Here is a 16,115-nt window from a genome sequence, read left to right as displayed (position 1 = left end):
GAGGCTGTTAATCGCTGCCAAAAGTCCAACAAAGTACTGAGTAAAAGGTCTGAATACATATGTAAATGCAATATTTGTTAAAAATTAACAAAAACTGTTTTTGCTTTGGATTTATGGGGTATTGTGTGTAGATTCATGAGGATTTTTATTTAATCAATTTTAGAGTAAGACTAACGTAAAAAAGTCTGAATACTTTCCGAATGCACTGTATGTACATGCGTAAATACAGTACAATACCAGTCAAATGTTTGGACACCTACTCATTCAAGGGTTTTTCTTTATTATTTACTACATTGTAGAATAATCAAAACTATGAAATAACATATGGAATCATGTAGAAACCCAAAGTGTTAAACAAATCAAAATATATTTTATATTTGAGATTCTTCAAAGGTGCCACCCTTTGCCTTGACAGGTTTGCACACACTATTTTGATTTGTTTAACACCTTTTTTTTGGTTACTACATGATTCCATATGTGTCATTTCATAGTTTTGACACCTTCACTATTATTCTACAAAGTAAAACATTGTAAAAATAAAGAAAACCCCTTGAATGAGTAGATGTGAACAAACTTTGACTTGTAGTGTACAGTGGGGCAAAAAAGTATTTAGTCAGTCATCAATTGTGCAAGTTCTCCCACTTAAAAAGATGATGAAAATTACAGGCTTCATAGGTACACTTCAACTATGACAGACAAAATGAGAAAAGAAATCCAGAAAATCACATTGTAGGATTTTTAATGAATTTATTTGCAAATTATGGTGGAAAATAAGTATTTGGTCAAAAACAAAAGTTTCTCAATACTTTGTCATTGCCAACAAAGGGTATATAACAGAGGTCAAACGTTTTCTGTAAGTCTTCACAAGGTTCACACACTGTTGCTGGTATTTTGGCCCATTCCTCCATGCAGATCTCCTCTAGAGCAGTGATGTTTTGGGGCTGTTGCTGGGCAACACAGACTTTCAAGTCCCTCCAAGGATTGTCTATGGGGTTGAGATCTGGAGACTGGCTAGGCCACTCCAGGACCTTGAAATGCTTCTTACGAAGCCACTCCTTCGTTGCCCGGGCGGTGTGTTTGGGATCATTGTCATGCTGAAAGACCCAGCCACGTTCAATCTTCAATGCCCTTGCTGATGGAAGTAGGTTTTCACTCAAAATCTCACGATACTTGGCCCCATTCATTCTTTCCTTTACACGGATCAGTCGTCCTGGTCCCTTTGCAGAAAAACAGCCCCAAAGCATGATGTTTCCACCCCCATGCTTCACAGTAGGTACGGTGTTCTTTGGATGCAACTCAGCATTCTTTGTCCTCAAAACACGACGAGTTGTGTTACCAAAAAGTTATATTTTGGTTTCATCAGGACCATATGACATTATCCCAATCTTCTGGATCATCCAAATGCTCTCTAGCAAACTTCAGACGGGCCTGGACATGTACTGGCTTAAGCAGGGGGACACGTCTGGCACTGCAGGATTTGAGTCCCTGGCGGCGTAGTGTGTTACTGATGGTAGGCTTTGTTACTTACTGCTCTCTGCAGGTCATTCACTAGGTCCCCCCATGTGGTTCTGGGATTGTTGCTCACCGTTCTTGTGATCATTTTGACCCCACGGGGTGAGATCTTGCGTGGACCCCCAGATCGAGGGAGATTATCAGTGGTCTTGTATGTCTTCCATTTCATAAGAATTGCTCCCACAGTTGATTTCCTCAAACCAAGCTGCTTACCTATTGCAGATTCAGTCTTCCCAGCCTGGTGCAGGTCTACAATTTTGTTTCTGGTGTCTTTTGACAGCTCTTTGGTCTTGGCCATAGTGAAGTTTAGAGTGTGACTGTTTGAGGTTGTGGACAGGTGTCTTTTATACTGATAACAATTTCAAACAGGTGCCATTAATACAGGTAACGAGTGGAGGACAGATGAGCATCTTAAAGAAGAAGTTACAGATCTGTGAGAGCCAGAAATCTTGCTTGTTTGTAGGTGACCATATACTTATTTTCCACCATAATTGGCAAATAAATTCATTTTAAAAAATCCTACAATGTGGTTTTCTGGATATTTTTCCTGTCATTTTTCTGTCATAGTTGAAGTGTACCTATGATGAAAATTACAGGCCTCTCATATTTTTAAGTGGGAGAACTTGCACAATTGGTGGCTGACTAAATACTTTTTTGCCCCACTGTATGTATGTATATATAGTGCCTTCGGAAAGTATTCAGCCCCTTGACTTTCAAATATTTTTTGGGGTTATATCCTTATTCTAAAATAGAGCAAATATGTTTTTTAATTCCTCAATCTTCACACATTACCCCAAAGTGACAAAGCAAAAACAGATGGAAATTTTTGCCAATTTATTAAAAAATATATATATTCAGAACCTTTACTCAGTACTAAGTTGAAGCACCTTTGGCAGTGATTACAGCCTAGAGTCTTCTTGGGTATGACGCTACAAGCTTGGCACACCTATGTATATATATATATATATGTATATATATGTATATATATATATATATATATATGTATATATATGTATAAGCTTGGCACATATATATATATATGTATATATATATATATATATATATATATATATATATATATATATATATATATATATATATATATATATATATATATATATATATATATATATATATATATATTGGGGAGTTTCTCCCATTCTCCTCCGCAGAGCCTCTCAAGCACTGTCAGGTTGAATGGGGAGCGTTGCAGCACAGCTATTTTCAGTTCTATTTTTTTGACATGCACTGTCAACTATTGGACCTTATATAGACAAGTGTGTGCCTTTCCAAATTATGTCTAATCAATTTAATTAACCCCAGGTGGACTCCATTGAAGTTGTAGAAACATCTCAAGGATGATCTATGAAAACAGGATGCACCTGAGCTCAATTTTGAGTCTCATAGCAAAGGGTCTGAATACTTATGTAAATAAGGTATCTGTTTATTTGTAACAATTTTTCAAACTGTTTTTGCCTTGTTATTATGGGGTATTGTGTGTAGATTGCTGAGGATTTTTTATTTTTCATTTAATCAATTTTAGAATAAGGCTGTAACAAAATGTGAAAAAAGGTCAAGGTCTGAATACTTTCCGAAGGCACTGTATAGCACATATGTGTACAAAACATTAGGAACAGCTCTTGCCCATTCACCCTCTGAATGGCACACATACACAAGCCATGTGTCAATTGTCTCAAGGCATGAAAATCATTCTTTGACCTGTCTCCACCCCTTTATCTACACTGATTTAACAAGTAAAATCAATAAGGGATCATAGCTTTCACCTGGATTGAACTGGTCAGTCTATGTCATGGAAAGAGCAGTTGTTCCTAATGTATATATCTATATGACCCCTACATATTCTAACTATAGAATAGCACAAACATGCTGATCATGTTGGTATTAGCATACCAGAGGCAAATACATTTCTGTTGAATCAAAGTGGTAGTCATCCAAATTGGCCTACCTGTTTGAATCTGGCCAGTTCTTTCAAAGCACGCCCCCACTGCTGCTTGTAATGAAGTTTTGACTTTGTCGTCGATTCCAGTGTCCTTTCAAGTTCCACCTTGAATAACAGATAGTTGATTAAAAGATGCAGCACAACCTCAACAAAAAAAAAGGTAAAAATTACAACCTGTGGTTTTAAGTGGTTACAAACAGACTATAAGTGGTTGTAAATAGGTTATACATTGTTATAAACAAGTTATAAGTGGTTCTCTTTCAATTACAGGTAGCCTAACGGTTCAGAGGTCGCTGGTTCGAACCCCAGGGCCAGTTAGGCTCTGGATAAGAGCGTCTGCTAAATGACTCTTTTTTTTTTAAAGCACCAAAAAAAAGCAAATGTACACAATTTTATTAGTCACATGCGCCGAACACAACAGGTGTAGACCTTACAGTGAAATGCTTACCTACAAGCCCCTAACCAACAACACAGTTTAAAAAATACAAATAAGAAATAAAAGGTAACAAAAGTAATTAAAGAGCAGCGGCGAAATAACAATAGCGAGACAATATACAGGGGGTACCGGTTAGTCGAGGTAATATGTACATGTAGGTAGAGTTATTAAAGTGACTATGCATAGATAATAACAGAGTAGCAATGCAAATAGTCTGGGTAAGCCCTTTGATTAAATGTTCAGCAGTCTTATGGCTTGGGGGTAGAAGCTGTTTAGAAGCCTCTTGGACATAGACATGGCGCTCCGGTACCGCTTGCCGTGCGGTAGCAGAGAGAACAGTCTATGACTTGAGTGGCTGGAGTCTGAATTTTTAGGGCCTTCCTGTGACCCCGCCTGGTAGAGGTGCTGGATGGCAGGAAGCTTGGCCCCTGTGATGTACTGGGCCGTACACAATACCCTCTTTCATGCATTGCGGTCAGAGGCCGAGCAGTTGCCATAACAGGCAGTGATGCAACCCGTCAGGATGCTCTCGATGGTGCAGCTCTAGAACCTTGAGGATCTGAGGACCCATACCAAATCTTTTCAGACTCCTGGCGTGGAATAGGTTATGTAGGCTCGTGGAACTGGGTAGCTCTCGGCTGTGCATCCCTTTGTCGTCTAATGGTTTGCAAGCCCTGCCACATCCGACGAGCGTGGGGCCAGTGTTGTGCGATTCGATCTTAGTCCTGTATTGACGCTTTGCCTGTTTGATGGTTCGGAGGTCATAGCGGGTGTTCTTACAAGCTTCAGGGTTAGAGTCCCGCTCTTTGAAAGAGGCAGTTCTAGCCTTTAGCTCAGTGCGGATGCTGCTTCTGGTTGGGGTATGTACAGTTGAAGTCGGAACTTTACATACACCTTAACCAAATACATTTAAACCAAGTTTCACAATTCCTGACATTTAAATCCTAGTAAAAATTCCCTGTCTTAGGATCACCACTTTATTTTAAGAATGTGAAATGTTAGAATAATAGGAGAGAGTGATTAATTTCAGCTTTTATTTCTTTCATCACATTCCCAGTGAGTCAAAAGTTTACATGCTAGCAAATACTAATTGAGTGTGTTGCCTTTAAAATTGTTTAACTTTGGTCAAACGTTACGGGTAGCCATCACAAGCTTCCACAATAAGTTGGGTGAATTTGGTCCATTCCTCCTGACAGAGCTGGAGTAACTGAGTCAGGTTTGTAGGCCTCCTTGATCGCACACGCTTTTTCAGTTTTACCCACAAATTTTGAATGGGATTGAGGTCAGGACTTTGTGATGGCCACTCCAAAACCTTAATTTTGTTGTCCTTAAGCCATTTTGCCACAACTGTGGAATATTTGGAATATGTTTGGGGTCATTGTCCATTTGGAAGAACCATTTGCGACCAAGCTATATGTTGCTTCAATATATCCATGTAATTTTCCTACCTCATGATGCCATCTATTTTGTGAAGTGCACCAGTCCCTCCTGCAGCAAAGCACCCCCACAACATGATGCTGCCACACCCGTGCTTCACGTTTGCTGTTCTTCGGCTTGCAAGCATTCCCCTTCTTCCACCAAACACAACTATGGTCATTATGGCCAAACACTTTTATTTTTGTTTCATCAGACCAGAGAACATTCCCCATGTGCAGTTGCAAACCGTAGCCTGGCATTTTTATGCCGGTTTTGGAGCAGTGGCTTCTTTGCTGAGCGGCCTTTCAGGTTATGTCGATATAGGACTTGTTTTACTGTGGATATAGATACTTTGGTACCGGTTTCCTCCAGCATCTTCACAAGGTCCTTTGCTGTTGATTTGCACTTCACACCAAAGTACGTTCATCTCTAGGAGACAGAACGCGTCTCCTTCCTGAGTGGTATGAAAGCTGTGTGGTCCCATGTTGTTTATACTTGCCTACTATTGTTTGTACATATGAACGTGGTACTTAGTAAGCACATCTTGTGCTTGCGGTTCTAAGATTGCAAGGAAGGATTCTCGCCTTCTATGTATCATGTGATTGCAACGAGGACCTCCAGTTCTGCAAGTTGCTAACAGAGGCGAATCTGACAAAGAGGCTCAAACAAGTTTCTCTCTCATTAGCTCTGTGCGCCTCCGAGGCACCAGAGGGAACAGTGGCTCTGCCCCCCACGACCAAGCCCAGCTGGTGCAGGTTCATGGATAGATGGGAGGAGCCTTCCCACTAGTGCCGCCCCATTAAAACAACTGCTACCTGCAGTTCCAGCTTGCCTACAGTAAGCTAAGAGTTTGTGGGATAAGCTCCTTACTGGCTAAGGGCGCCCCGAGCTTGGACATGCACAAGATGGAAGGGGTGCGGTAGGATTATTTAATTTACTCTTTGAAGAGGTAAGGCTTCAGATGTTTTTGAAAGATGGGCAGATGTCTCCGCTTCAGAAGGAACCCGGTTCCAACACTGGGGTGCCAGGACAGAGAAGAGCTTGGACAAGGCAGAGCGGGAGCTCCCTCCCGTAGTGGTGGGAGGGCCAAGAGACCGGAGATCCACTCTCCTTCTCCCTCTTCTGCAAAGGAATTGAATAATCAAGGATGATGAATACAGAGTTTAGCAGCAATACTGGAGGCTAGCAAATCTACTCCCTACACCAATAAAGCTAGCTAGCCAGCCAGCCAGCTACCGGTAACTATTAGCAATATGGATAGTTTCTAATGTTGTTTAACGCATAAATAGTACCTGTAACAATGCTTGCTATCTAACATTCAGCAGTTTTTCTGATTAAGATATCTGATGAGTAAAGTTTAGGTACCGTAATTGCTGGACTATTAAGCGCACCTGAATATAAACCGCACCCACTGAATTATTAAAAAATATGTATTTTGTAAGCCGCAGGTGCCTACCGGTACATTGAAACAAATTAACTTTACACAGCCTTTAAACGAAACACGGCTTGTAACAAAAATTAAAACAGTAGCCTACCAAGAAAGTCATTGGTCACTATCTTCCTCCTCCTGTGCACTGAAACCACTCAAGTCATCTCCTTCGGTGTCGGAGTTGAATAGCCTCAGAATTGCTTCATCCGATGTTGGATCGTTTTCATTGTCGCTCTTGTCACTTTCATCCGGAGGCAAATACCCCGCTGAGCTCATGCTGCCCCTTCAACACGCAGCATTCCAGCCTTTCGAAACCCGTTGATGATAGTGGATTTTTTGACAATGCTCCACGCTGTTAGGACCCACTGGCAGACTTGACCATAAGATGCTCTTCGCCTGTGGCCCGTTTTAGTGAAGGATTTCTCCCAACTTGTCATCCAAGCCTCCCACTGAACAAGGAGCGCCACCTTAAATGCACGATTTACACTGATGTCGAGTGGCTGCAAATACTTTGGGCCATCTGCTTTTCTTCCCTCTGAAAGCTTTTGTTGTCTTTCTGCACTGAGTCAGTTCCTCACGCTGCTGTTTCCAACGTCTTATCATCGACTCATTAAGGCCAAGCTCCCATGCAGCAGCTCTATTTCCTTTTCCAACAGCCAGATTTATCGCCTTCAACTTGAAAGCTGCATCATATGCATTTCTCCGGGTCTTTGCCATGATGAGGGTGACAAAATTACTACCGTAATCAGAATGATGGGAAGTTTGAGCGCGCTCGTTTTACGTCACATTATGTGACTGTGCTCAGTTTTGTTGGCGGCATGAATCTTGTGAAAGCGGGAAAAATCCATAAATTAGCTGCGTCATTGTATAAACAGCGAGGTTCAAAGTGTGGGAATAAAGTAGCGGCTTATAGTCCGGAAATTACGGTAGTTAGTCTAGCTACTGTACTCGAAATGTAGCTAGCTTGTTAGCTACCTGGCTTGCTAACTAAACAACAGCTGTAACGACCTAGCTGTAATGTTTACCAGGTTCTCCACTAGCTGGCTACTAGGTGACCAATATAACAGTTGGCCCTAAAGCTTTTTGTAGTGAGCCAGGAAAAGGAACTATTGCGTGTATCAGTGATGGACACTAGCTAGAATACTTTTATAGCAATACGCTAGAATACTTATAGCAATACAGTTAGCTACTAATACAATACTTTTTGCACACTGTTTTGACGAGCTGGTTAGAATAAGGCTGTCACTTGGTCAAATCATAAACTGTACCAAATGCATTGCCTATCAAACATCTGACAATGGATACATACACTACACGCTTGTCGAACATCCAATTCCAAAATCATGGGTATAAATAAGGATTTGGTCCCCCCCTTTGCTGCTATAACAGCCTCAACTCATCTGGGAAGGCTTTCCACTAGATGTTGGAACATTGCAGGGGGGAGTTGCTTCCATTCAGTCACAAGCGCTTTAGCGAGGTCGGGCTCTGATGTTGGGCGATTAGGCCTGGCTTGTAGTCAGCGTTCCAATTCATCCCAAAGGAGTTTGATGAGGTTGAGGTCAGGGCTCTGTGCAGGCCAGTCAAGTTCTCCCACACCGATCGACAAACCATTTCTGTATGTGTGCGCGCACGGGGCTATTGTCATGCTGAAAAAGGAAAAGGCCCTCCCCAAACTGTAGGGAGTCACAGAAATGTCTAGAAGGTCATTGTATGCTGTTGCATTAATATTTCCCTTCACTGGAACTAAAGAGCCTAGCACAAACCATGAAAAACAGCACCAAACCATAATGCCTCCTCCACCACACTTTACAGTTGGCACTTTGAATTCGGGGAGGTATTGTTCTCCTGGCATCCACCAAACCCAGATTAGTCAGTCAGACTGCCAGATGGTGTAGCGTGACTCATCACTCCAGAGAATGCGTTTCCGCTTCTCCAGAACCCAATGGCGGTGAGCTTTACACCACTCCAGCCAAAGGTTAGCATTGCGCCGGGTGATCTTTTGACTGGTACTGTATTTACATAAACATGCCAAAAGTCAAAAGTTTGAATAACCTACTCATTCAAGGGTTTTTCTTTATTTGTACTATTTTCTACATTGTAGAATAATAGTGAAGACAGCAATACTATAAAATAACACACATGGAATCATGTAGTAACCGAAAAAGTGTTAAAGAAATCAAAATACATTTTAATTTCTTCAAAATATCCACCCTTTACCTTGACAGCTTTACACACTCTTGGAATTCTCTCAAATGCTTAATGAGAAATGCTTTTCCAACAGTCTTGGAGTTCCCACATATGCTGAGCACTTATTGGCTGCTTTTCCTTCACTCTGTGGTCCAACTCATCCCAAACCATATCAAATGTGTTAAGGTTGGGTGATTGTGGAGGCCAGGTCATCAGATGCAGCACTCCATCTCCTTCTTGGTGAAATGACCCTTACACAGCCTGGAGCTGTGTTTTTGGTCATTGTCCAGTTGAAAAACAAATGATAGCCGGACTAAGCCCAAGCCAGATGGGATGTTGTATCGCTTCAGAATGCTGCGCTAGTTAAGCGTGACTTGTATTCTAAATACATCACACGGTGTCACCAGCAAAGCACCAACACACCACCTCCTCCATGCTTCACGGTGGGAACCACACATGCGGAGATCATCCGTTCACCTACTCTGCGTCTCACAAAGACACGTTTGCAAATTTGGACTCCGACCCAAAAAGGACAGATATCCACCGGTCTAATGTCCATTGCTCATGTTTCTTGGCCCAAGCAAGTCTCTTCATCTTATTGATGTCCTTTCGTAGTGGTTTCTTTTCAGCAATTCGACCATGGAGGCCTGATTCATACAGTCTCCTCTGAACAGTTGATGTTGGGATGGGTCTGTTACTTGAACCCTGTGAAGCATATAATTGGGCTGCAATTTCTGAGGCTGGTAACTAATGAACTTATCCTCTGCAGCAGAGGTAACTCTGGGTCTTCCTTTCCTGTGACGGTCCTCATGAGAGCCAGTTTCATCATAGCGCTTGATGGTTTTTGCAACTGAACTTGAAGAAACGTTCTTGAAATATTCCGTGTTGACTGCCCTTCATGTCTAAAAGTAATGAAGGACTGTTGTTTCTCTTTGCTTATTTGAGCGGTTCTTGCCATAATATGGACTTTGTCTTTTACCAAATATGGCTATCTTCTGTATACCAACCCTACCTTGTCACAACACAACTGATTGGCTCAAATGAATTAAGGAAAGAAATTCCACAAATTAGCTTTAACAAGGCACACCTGTTAATTGAAATGCATTCCAGGTGACCACCTCACAGCTGGTTGAGATCATGCCAAGAGTGTGCAAAGCTGTCATCAAGGCAAAGGTTGGCTAATTTGAAGAATTTGTATAACACTTTTTTGGTTACTACGCGAATCCATGTGTGTTTCATAGTACTGCTGTCTTCACTATTATTCTACAATGTAGAAAATAGTTTTAAAAATAAAGAAAAACCCTTGAATGAGTAGGTGTCCAAATTTTTGTACAGTACCACACACACAAATATGTAAAGTGTTGGGCCAATGTTTCATGAGCTGAAATAAAAGATCCAAGAAATGCTCCACATGCACAAAAAGCGTATCACTCTCAAATTGTGTGCACATTTTTTTTAGCACATCCCTGTTAGTAAGCATTTCTCCTTTGCCAAGATAATTCATCTACCGGACAGGTGTAGCATATCAAGTAGCTGTTTCAACAGCATGATCATTACACAGGTGCACCTTATGCTGGGGACAATAAAAACCCACTCAATGCCACGTCTCAAGTGGAGGGAGCGTGCTGTTGAGTTTTCATTTATCTACCATAAGCCTTCTCCAATGTAATTTTAGAGAATTTGACAGTGTCGTCCAACCAGTCTCACAACCGCAGACCACGTGTATGGCCTCGTATGGGCGAGCGGTTTGCTGATGTGAAAAGAGTGTGACCCCTTGTGGCGGTGGGGTTATGGTATGGGCAGGCATAAGCCCCGGACGATGAACACAATTGCATTTTATCTATAGTAATTTGAATGCACAGAGATACTGTGACGAGATCAAGGCCCATTGTTGTGCTATTCATCCACCGCCATCATCTTGTGTTTCAGCATTATAACGCACAGAGAATCCGTTCTTGCAATCTTAGAACCGCAAACACAAGAATGTGGGGACTTGCATGCTGAGCTAGGTCCGGTTTGGATAGGATATCAGTTGTTGCGGCTGATGCCTGGCAATGATGAGCACTGTAAAGAACACTATAACCACAAGGCCGAAACACATTAGCTAGCTAGCAGTTATCCAGAGGTGTGCTGTAGCTAAATAATCAGTTACCGGTATCGGGTTTTTTGGCAAGGAAAACATTGGTATCGGCCAAAAATGTTATATTGGTGCGTCCCTAGTTAAAGCCTTCTTCTAAAATGGATTTAATTTGAAAAAAATCCCAGAAATCTACACACAATACCCCATAGATGACAAAGCGAAAACAGGTTAAGAAATGTTTGCAAATGTTTGTTTTTTTAAAGCAGAAAAATATCTTATTTACATAAGTATTCAGACCCTTTGCTATGAGACTCGATCTTGAGCTCATCATGTTTCCATTGATCATCCTTGAGGTTTCTACAAACCTGGAGTCCACCTGTGGTAAATTCAATTAATTGGATAGGATTTGGAAAGGCACACACCTGTCTATGTAAGGTCCCAGAGTTGAACATGCAGGTCAGAGCAAAAACCAAGCCAAAAGGTTGACGAAATTCTACATAGAGCACCGAGACAGGATTGAGTCGAGGCACAGAACTGGGAAGGGGTACCAAAACATATATGCAGCATTGAAGGTCCCTGAGATCCCAGGGGCCTCAATCATTCTTAAATGAAGAAATTTGGAATCACAAGACTCTTCCATCGACCTGGCCACCTGGCCAAACTGAGCAATCAGGGGAGAAAGGCATTGGTCAGGGAGGTGGCCAAGAACCCGATGGTCACTCAGACAGAGCTCTAGAGTTCCTTTGTGGAGATGAGAGAACCTTCCAGAAGGACAACTATCTCTGTAGCACTCCATCAATTAGGACTTTATGGTAGAGTGGCCAGACGGAAGACACATGACAGCCCGCTTGGAGTTTGCCAAAAGGTACCTAAAGACTCTGACCATGAGAAAAAAGATTGGTCTGACGAAACCAAGATTGAACTCTTTGGCCTGGATGCCAAGTGTCACGTCTGGAGGAAACCTGGCACCATCCCTCCGGTGAAGCATGGTGGTGGCAGCATCATGCTTTGGGGACGTTTTTCAGTGGCAGGGACTGGGAGACTAGTCAGGATCGAAGGAAAGATGAACGGAGCAAAGTACAGAGAGATCCTTAATGAAAACCTGCTCCAGAGTGCTCAGATCCTCAGACTGGGGTGAAGGTTTCCCTTCCAACAGGACCAGCCCTAAGCACACAGCCAAGACATCGCAGGAGTCTCTGAATGTCCTTGAGTGGCCCAGCCAAAGCCCGGACTTAAACTCGATGGAACATCTCTGGAGAGACATAAAAATATCTGTGCAGCAACGCTCCCCATCCAACCTGACAGAGCTTGAGAGAATCTGCAGAGAAGAATGGGAGAAACTCCCAAAATTCAGGTGTGCCAAGCTTGCAGCGTCATACCCAAGAAGACTTGAGGCTTTAATCTCTGCCAAAAGTGCTTCAACAAAGTACTAAGTAATGGGTCTGAATAATTTATGTAAACGTTATACTTTTCTTTGTTATATATTAGCAAAAATTTCTAAAAACCCGTTTTTGCTTTGTCATTATGGGGTACTGTGTGTAAATTAATGAGTGGGGGAAAAAAACAATTTAATAAATTTTAGAATAAGGCTGTAATGTAACAAAATGTGGAAAAAGTCAAGGGGTCTGAATACTTTCCGAATGCACTGCATGAAATGCGTTAATTACACTGTTAGAACGTTGCTATCAGAATGACTGCTCGTTAGCTTGAAGGAGGATCCCTGGAGGCCCAGTGGTTCTAGTGTTAACAGATACTCTAAATGATTATTTCTTAACTAAATATTACAATTATAACCACAAAAAAACTGTATCCTCTATAAATAAGGAAGTAAATACAAAAAAACTTGTTCGGTTTACCTTCTAAAGCTCATCTTTAAGTTGTACTCATCTATGGCAGTGGATACGAATGCAGAAGTGTTTGTGCTGAAGCACCACAAGCTCACAAATAAACAAGGTTTGAATGAGATTAATGAAACTTAGTCTCCAAGTAAATCTGAAACGGCACTGTTGACAAGTTCAAAATATGTAGTAGCATGCAGTCCATAATGTCACCACTAGATGTCAGCATTTGTATGGAGTAGATTCACTACAGTGCCTTACAACAGTCAACGTAAAACAGTCATGTAAAGAAACATTATGACAACCTGGCAATGAGAGCTTGTAATGACAAGCACACGCTACCTGTTCATTACAAAATGTATTTTCTATATATTTCAGCTACAAATGGCATGCGCTGATGACTGAAAACATCCATGCAGAAAAATGTTTGCAGCACTGATTTCAGTCACAAACGTTCTAATTTAGCTAGCTAGCTAAAAAACAAATCTCATCATGAATGTAAGCACATGGCTTGAAAGATAGCTCTTCACCAACTGTCTTGCTTTTTTTGCAGATTGCATATTTTGTGTCAAGGATGCGTAGGTGTTCACATTGGCGACCGTCCAGTGTTCGCATATAAGTACAAATTGATAGCTATCTAGCTAGGCTAAATACATTATTGGCTAGCTATGCGTGCATGTGATGAAGACAGGGCCACTGCTTGCTTGGTGAAGTGTACTTTGATTATTTACTTATTCAACTACAGTGTCGCTGGCAAGCTACTCACCGTCAAACCACCATGCCAACTTTCTCTCACGTTGTAACTTACGGGCTGAATGATGTTCAATGAGCAGCTTGTAGAGCGCCCTGAAGCAACCATTGAAAAATTACAAAAAATGAGCAGACGTATTTGTTCATTCTATGTACTCTACAGTTCAAACGTTTGGGGTCACTTAGAAATGTCCTTGTTTTTGAAAGAAAAGCTCATTTTTTGTCTATTAAAATAACATCAAATTGATCCGAAATACATTGTACACATTGTTAATGTTGTAAATACCCATTGTAGCTGGAAACGGCAGATTTTTGAATGAAATATCTACATAGGCGTACAGAGGCACATTATCAGCAACCATTACACCTGTGTTCCAATGGCACGTTGTGTTAGCTAATCCAAAGGTATCATTTTAAAAAGGCTAATTGATCATTAGAAAACTCTTTTGCAATTATGTTAGCACAGCTGAAAACTGTTGTCCTGATTAAAGAAGCAATAAAACTGGCCTTCTTTAGACTAGTTGAGTATCTGGAACATCAGCATTTGTGGGTTCGATTACAGGCTCAAAAAGAACAACAAAGAACTTTCTTCTGAGACTCAGTCTATTTTTGTTCTGAAAAATGAAGGCTATTCCATTTGAGAAATTGCCAAGAAACTGAAGATCTCGTACAACTCTGTGTACTAGTCCCTTCACAGAACAGCGCAAACTGGCTCTAACCAGAATAGAAAGAGGAGTGGGAGGCCCCAGTGCACAACTGAGCAAGAGGACAAGTACATTAGAGTGTCTAGTTTGAGAAACAGATGCCTTCGAAGTCCTCAACTGGCAGCTTCACTAAATAGTACCCGCCAAACACCAGTCTTCTTTGCCATTAATCGTTTCCGTGCCTTTACAGAGCGTGCACCCTCAGTTTAGGGACCTTTGAGGGTCTCTGTGTTGGGATATCCTGGCTTTTGGAGAGCATGTTGCGATACGGAGTTTACCACCGTGAAATACAGAACAGGTAATTGAAAGAGAACAAGGTTATGTACACAACCCCAGTTCTCTGATATTATGAGTGAAATATTTCACCACACTTCCCTGATCGCAAGACGCATGTTTGAAAAAATGTGGCAGTGAGCAGGAGAGTGGCGTCTTTATACAGGGTGAGGGCGCACCATAGTCGCTCCTCTTCAGGTCTGTCTTCAGACGCTTGTGATTGGTTTCTTCGAGTTATGGGACTGAAATCCCACTGAAATACGTCACTCATAATATCAGAGAACTGGGGTTATGTAAGCAGTAGAGTTAGAAGTTGATGTGCTCACCTTCTCCAGACTTAGCAGGTTGATCTCAGACTGTAGTCTGATCTCAGGGCGAATGCTCTGCTGCTCCCGAAACTGCTGGTATTCCTTCTCCAACAGCTTGTATTTGTTCTCTGCATCCAGCATCTACAACAGAAGAACTTACTATGAGGAGCAAAACAGAAAATGATTATCCCTCATCACTACCAATTATGTCATGTGTTACACATATAGGGCAACATTTTTATAGCGCAAAGTGCAAAACTTACCACAAAACTCAACCTCAATCTCGCAATGTGATTTAATTTAAAACTCTTCAACAATGTGTGTTATAAAGAGACTATTTATGTATTGCTCAGTTTACTAAACTCCAGTTAAATAATCACCGCACAATTGTTGAAAAGTTTCACATTTAATGACACAGATAATGATGATTGCTATTTTTGCATAAAAATAAATGTCACCCAAAGGCTTAACTGTCAGTGTTACATTTTAACAACCTTACAACTGCTCTGACTAAATGGAGAACAGGAGAGTAGCTCATGACTTGGCTAGGAGCGTGACCCACCAACGAGAACAATACATTATACTGTAACAACTTTCATTGATGGCCGTGCGTCCTATGCAATGCTTCCACTGACTAATAAACAAATGCCAGATTCCTCAAAATCATAGGAGCCTAGCTGGTGTTTGCTGACATCTAAATCCCCAGAGTAATTGAGATTGTGCGGTTCTCAATGTTATCCTGTCGGTCTTTTAGACAAGGCAGGCGGAAGAGCAACAAACCCCACACACAATGCCTGGTATTCTGTGCTGGAAAGCAGGGTGGATGGATCCAGGCCTGATAAACGGGCTCTGGTGTGTGCCGACAGAGGACGACAAATGTATGTTTACACATTCCTGACATGGGGAGACAAGATATAGAGCAGCGTGGCAGGCTGGCTAGCAGATTTCACAGCACTGCCTTCTTTCCGCATGTCAGAAACCTACTTTGCTTGATTTGTTATGGCCGGAGAGTCCAGATATTTTCTGGGAAAATGAGACGGCAGACAACTATTTCAGTAAGTGGGTTTGTCTGTGAGGACAAGGGAGAGATTCTAGCGAAAATAATGCACATTTTCTTCTTCACTGTAAAATATCCAGAGCATACTGGGGGGGTGGAGTGGGACTGAAAAGAACCGACATCTCATGACATACTGTAGCCTACATACCATAGGTTGGCCTACAT

The 16,115-nt window shown here is 41.6% G+C and overlaps 1 protein-coding gene across 1 annotated transcript in view; it reads right to left on the bottom strand.

The window, feature by feature from the left end:
- Positions 1 to 16,115, bottom strand: part of LOC112248944 (centrosomal protein of 120 kDa) — a 53,933-nt gene that overhangs the window by 11,557 nt on the left and 26,261 nt on the right. Inside the window, exons 17-18 of the mRNA XM_042320836.1 lie at positions 14,912 to 15,034; positions 3,479 to 3,577 (exon numbers count right to left, since the gene is read on the bottom strand). Coding sequence (XP_042176770.1) covers positions 3,479 to 3,577; positions 14,912 to 15,034 — 222 coding nt within the window. The remainder of the gene's footprint in view (positions 1 to 3,478; positions 3,578 to 14,911; positions 15,035 to 16,115) is intronic.

Source organism: Oncorhynchus tshawytscha, linkage group LG04 (genome assembly GCF_018296145.1).
Source record: "Oncorhynchus tshawytscha isolate Ot180627B linkage group LG04, Otsh_v2.0, whole genome shotgun sequence".
Taxonomy (NCBI): domain Eukaryota; kingdom Metazoa; phylum Chordata; class Actinopteri; order Salmoniformes; family Salmonidae; genus Oncorhynchus; species Oncorhynchus tshawytscha.
This window is presented reverse-complemented; position numbering and strand designations above follow the sequence as displayed.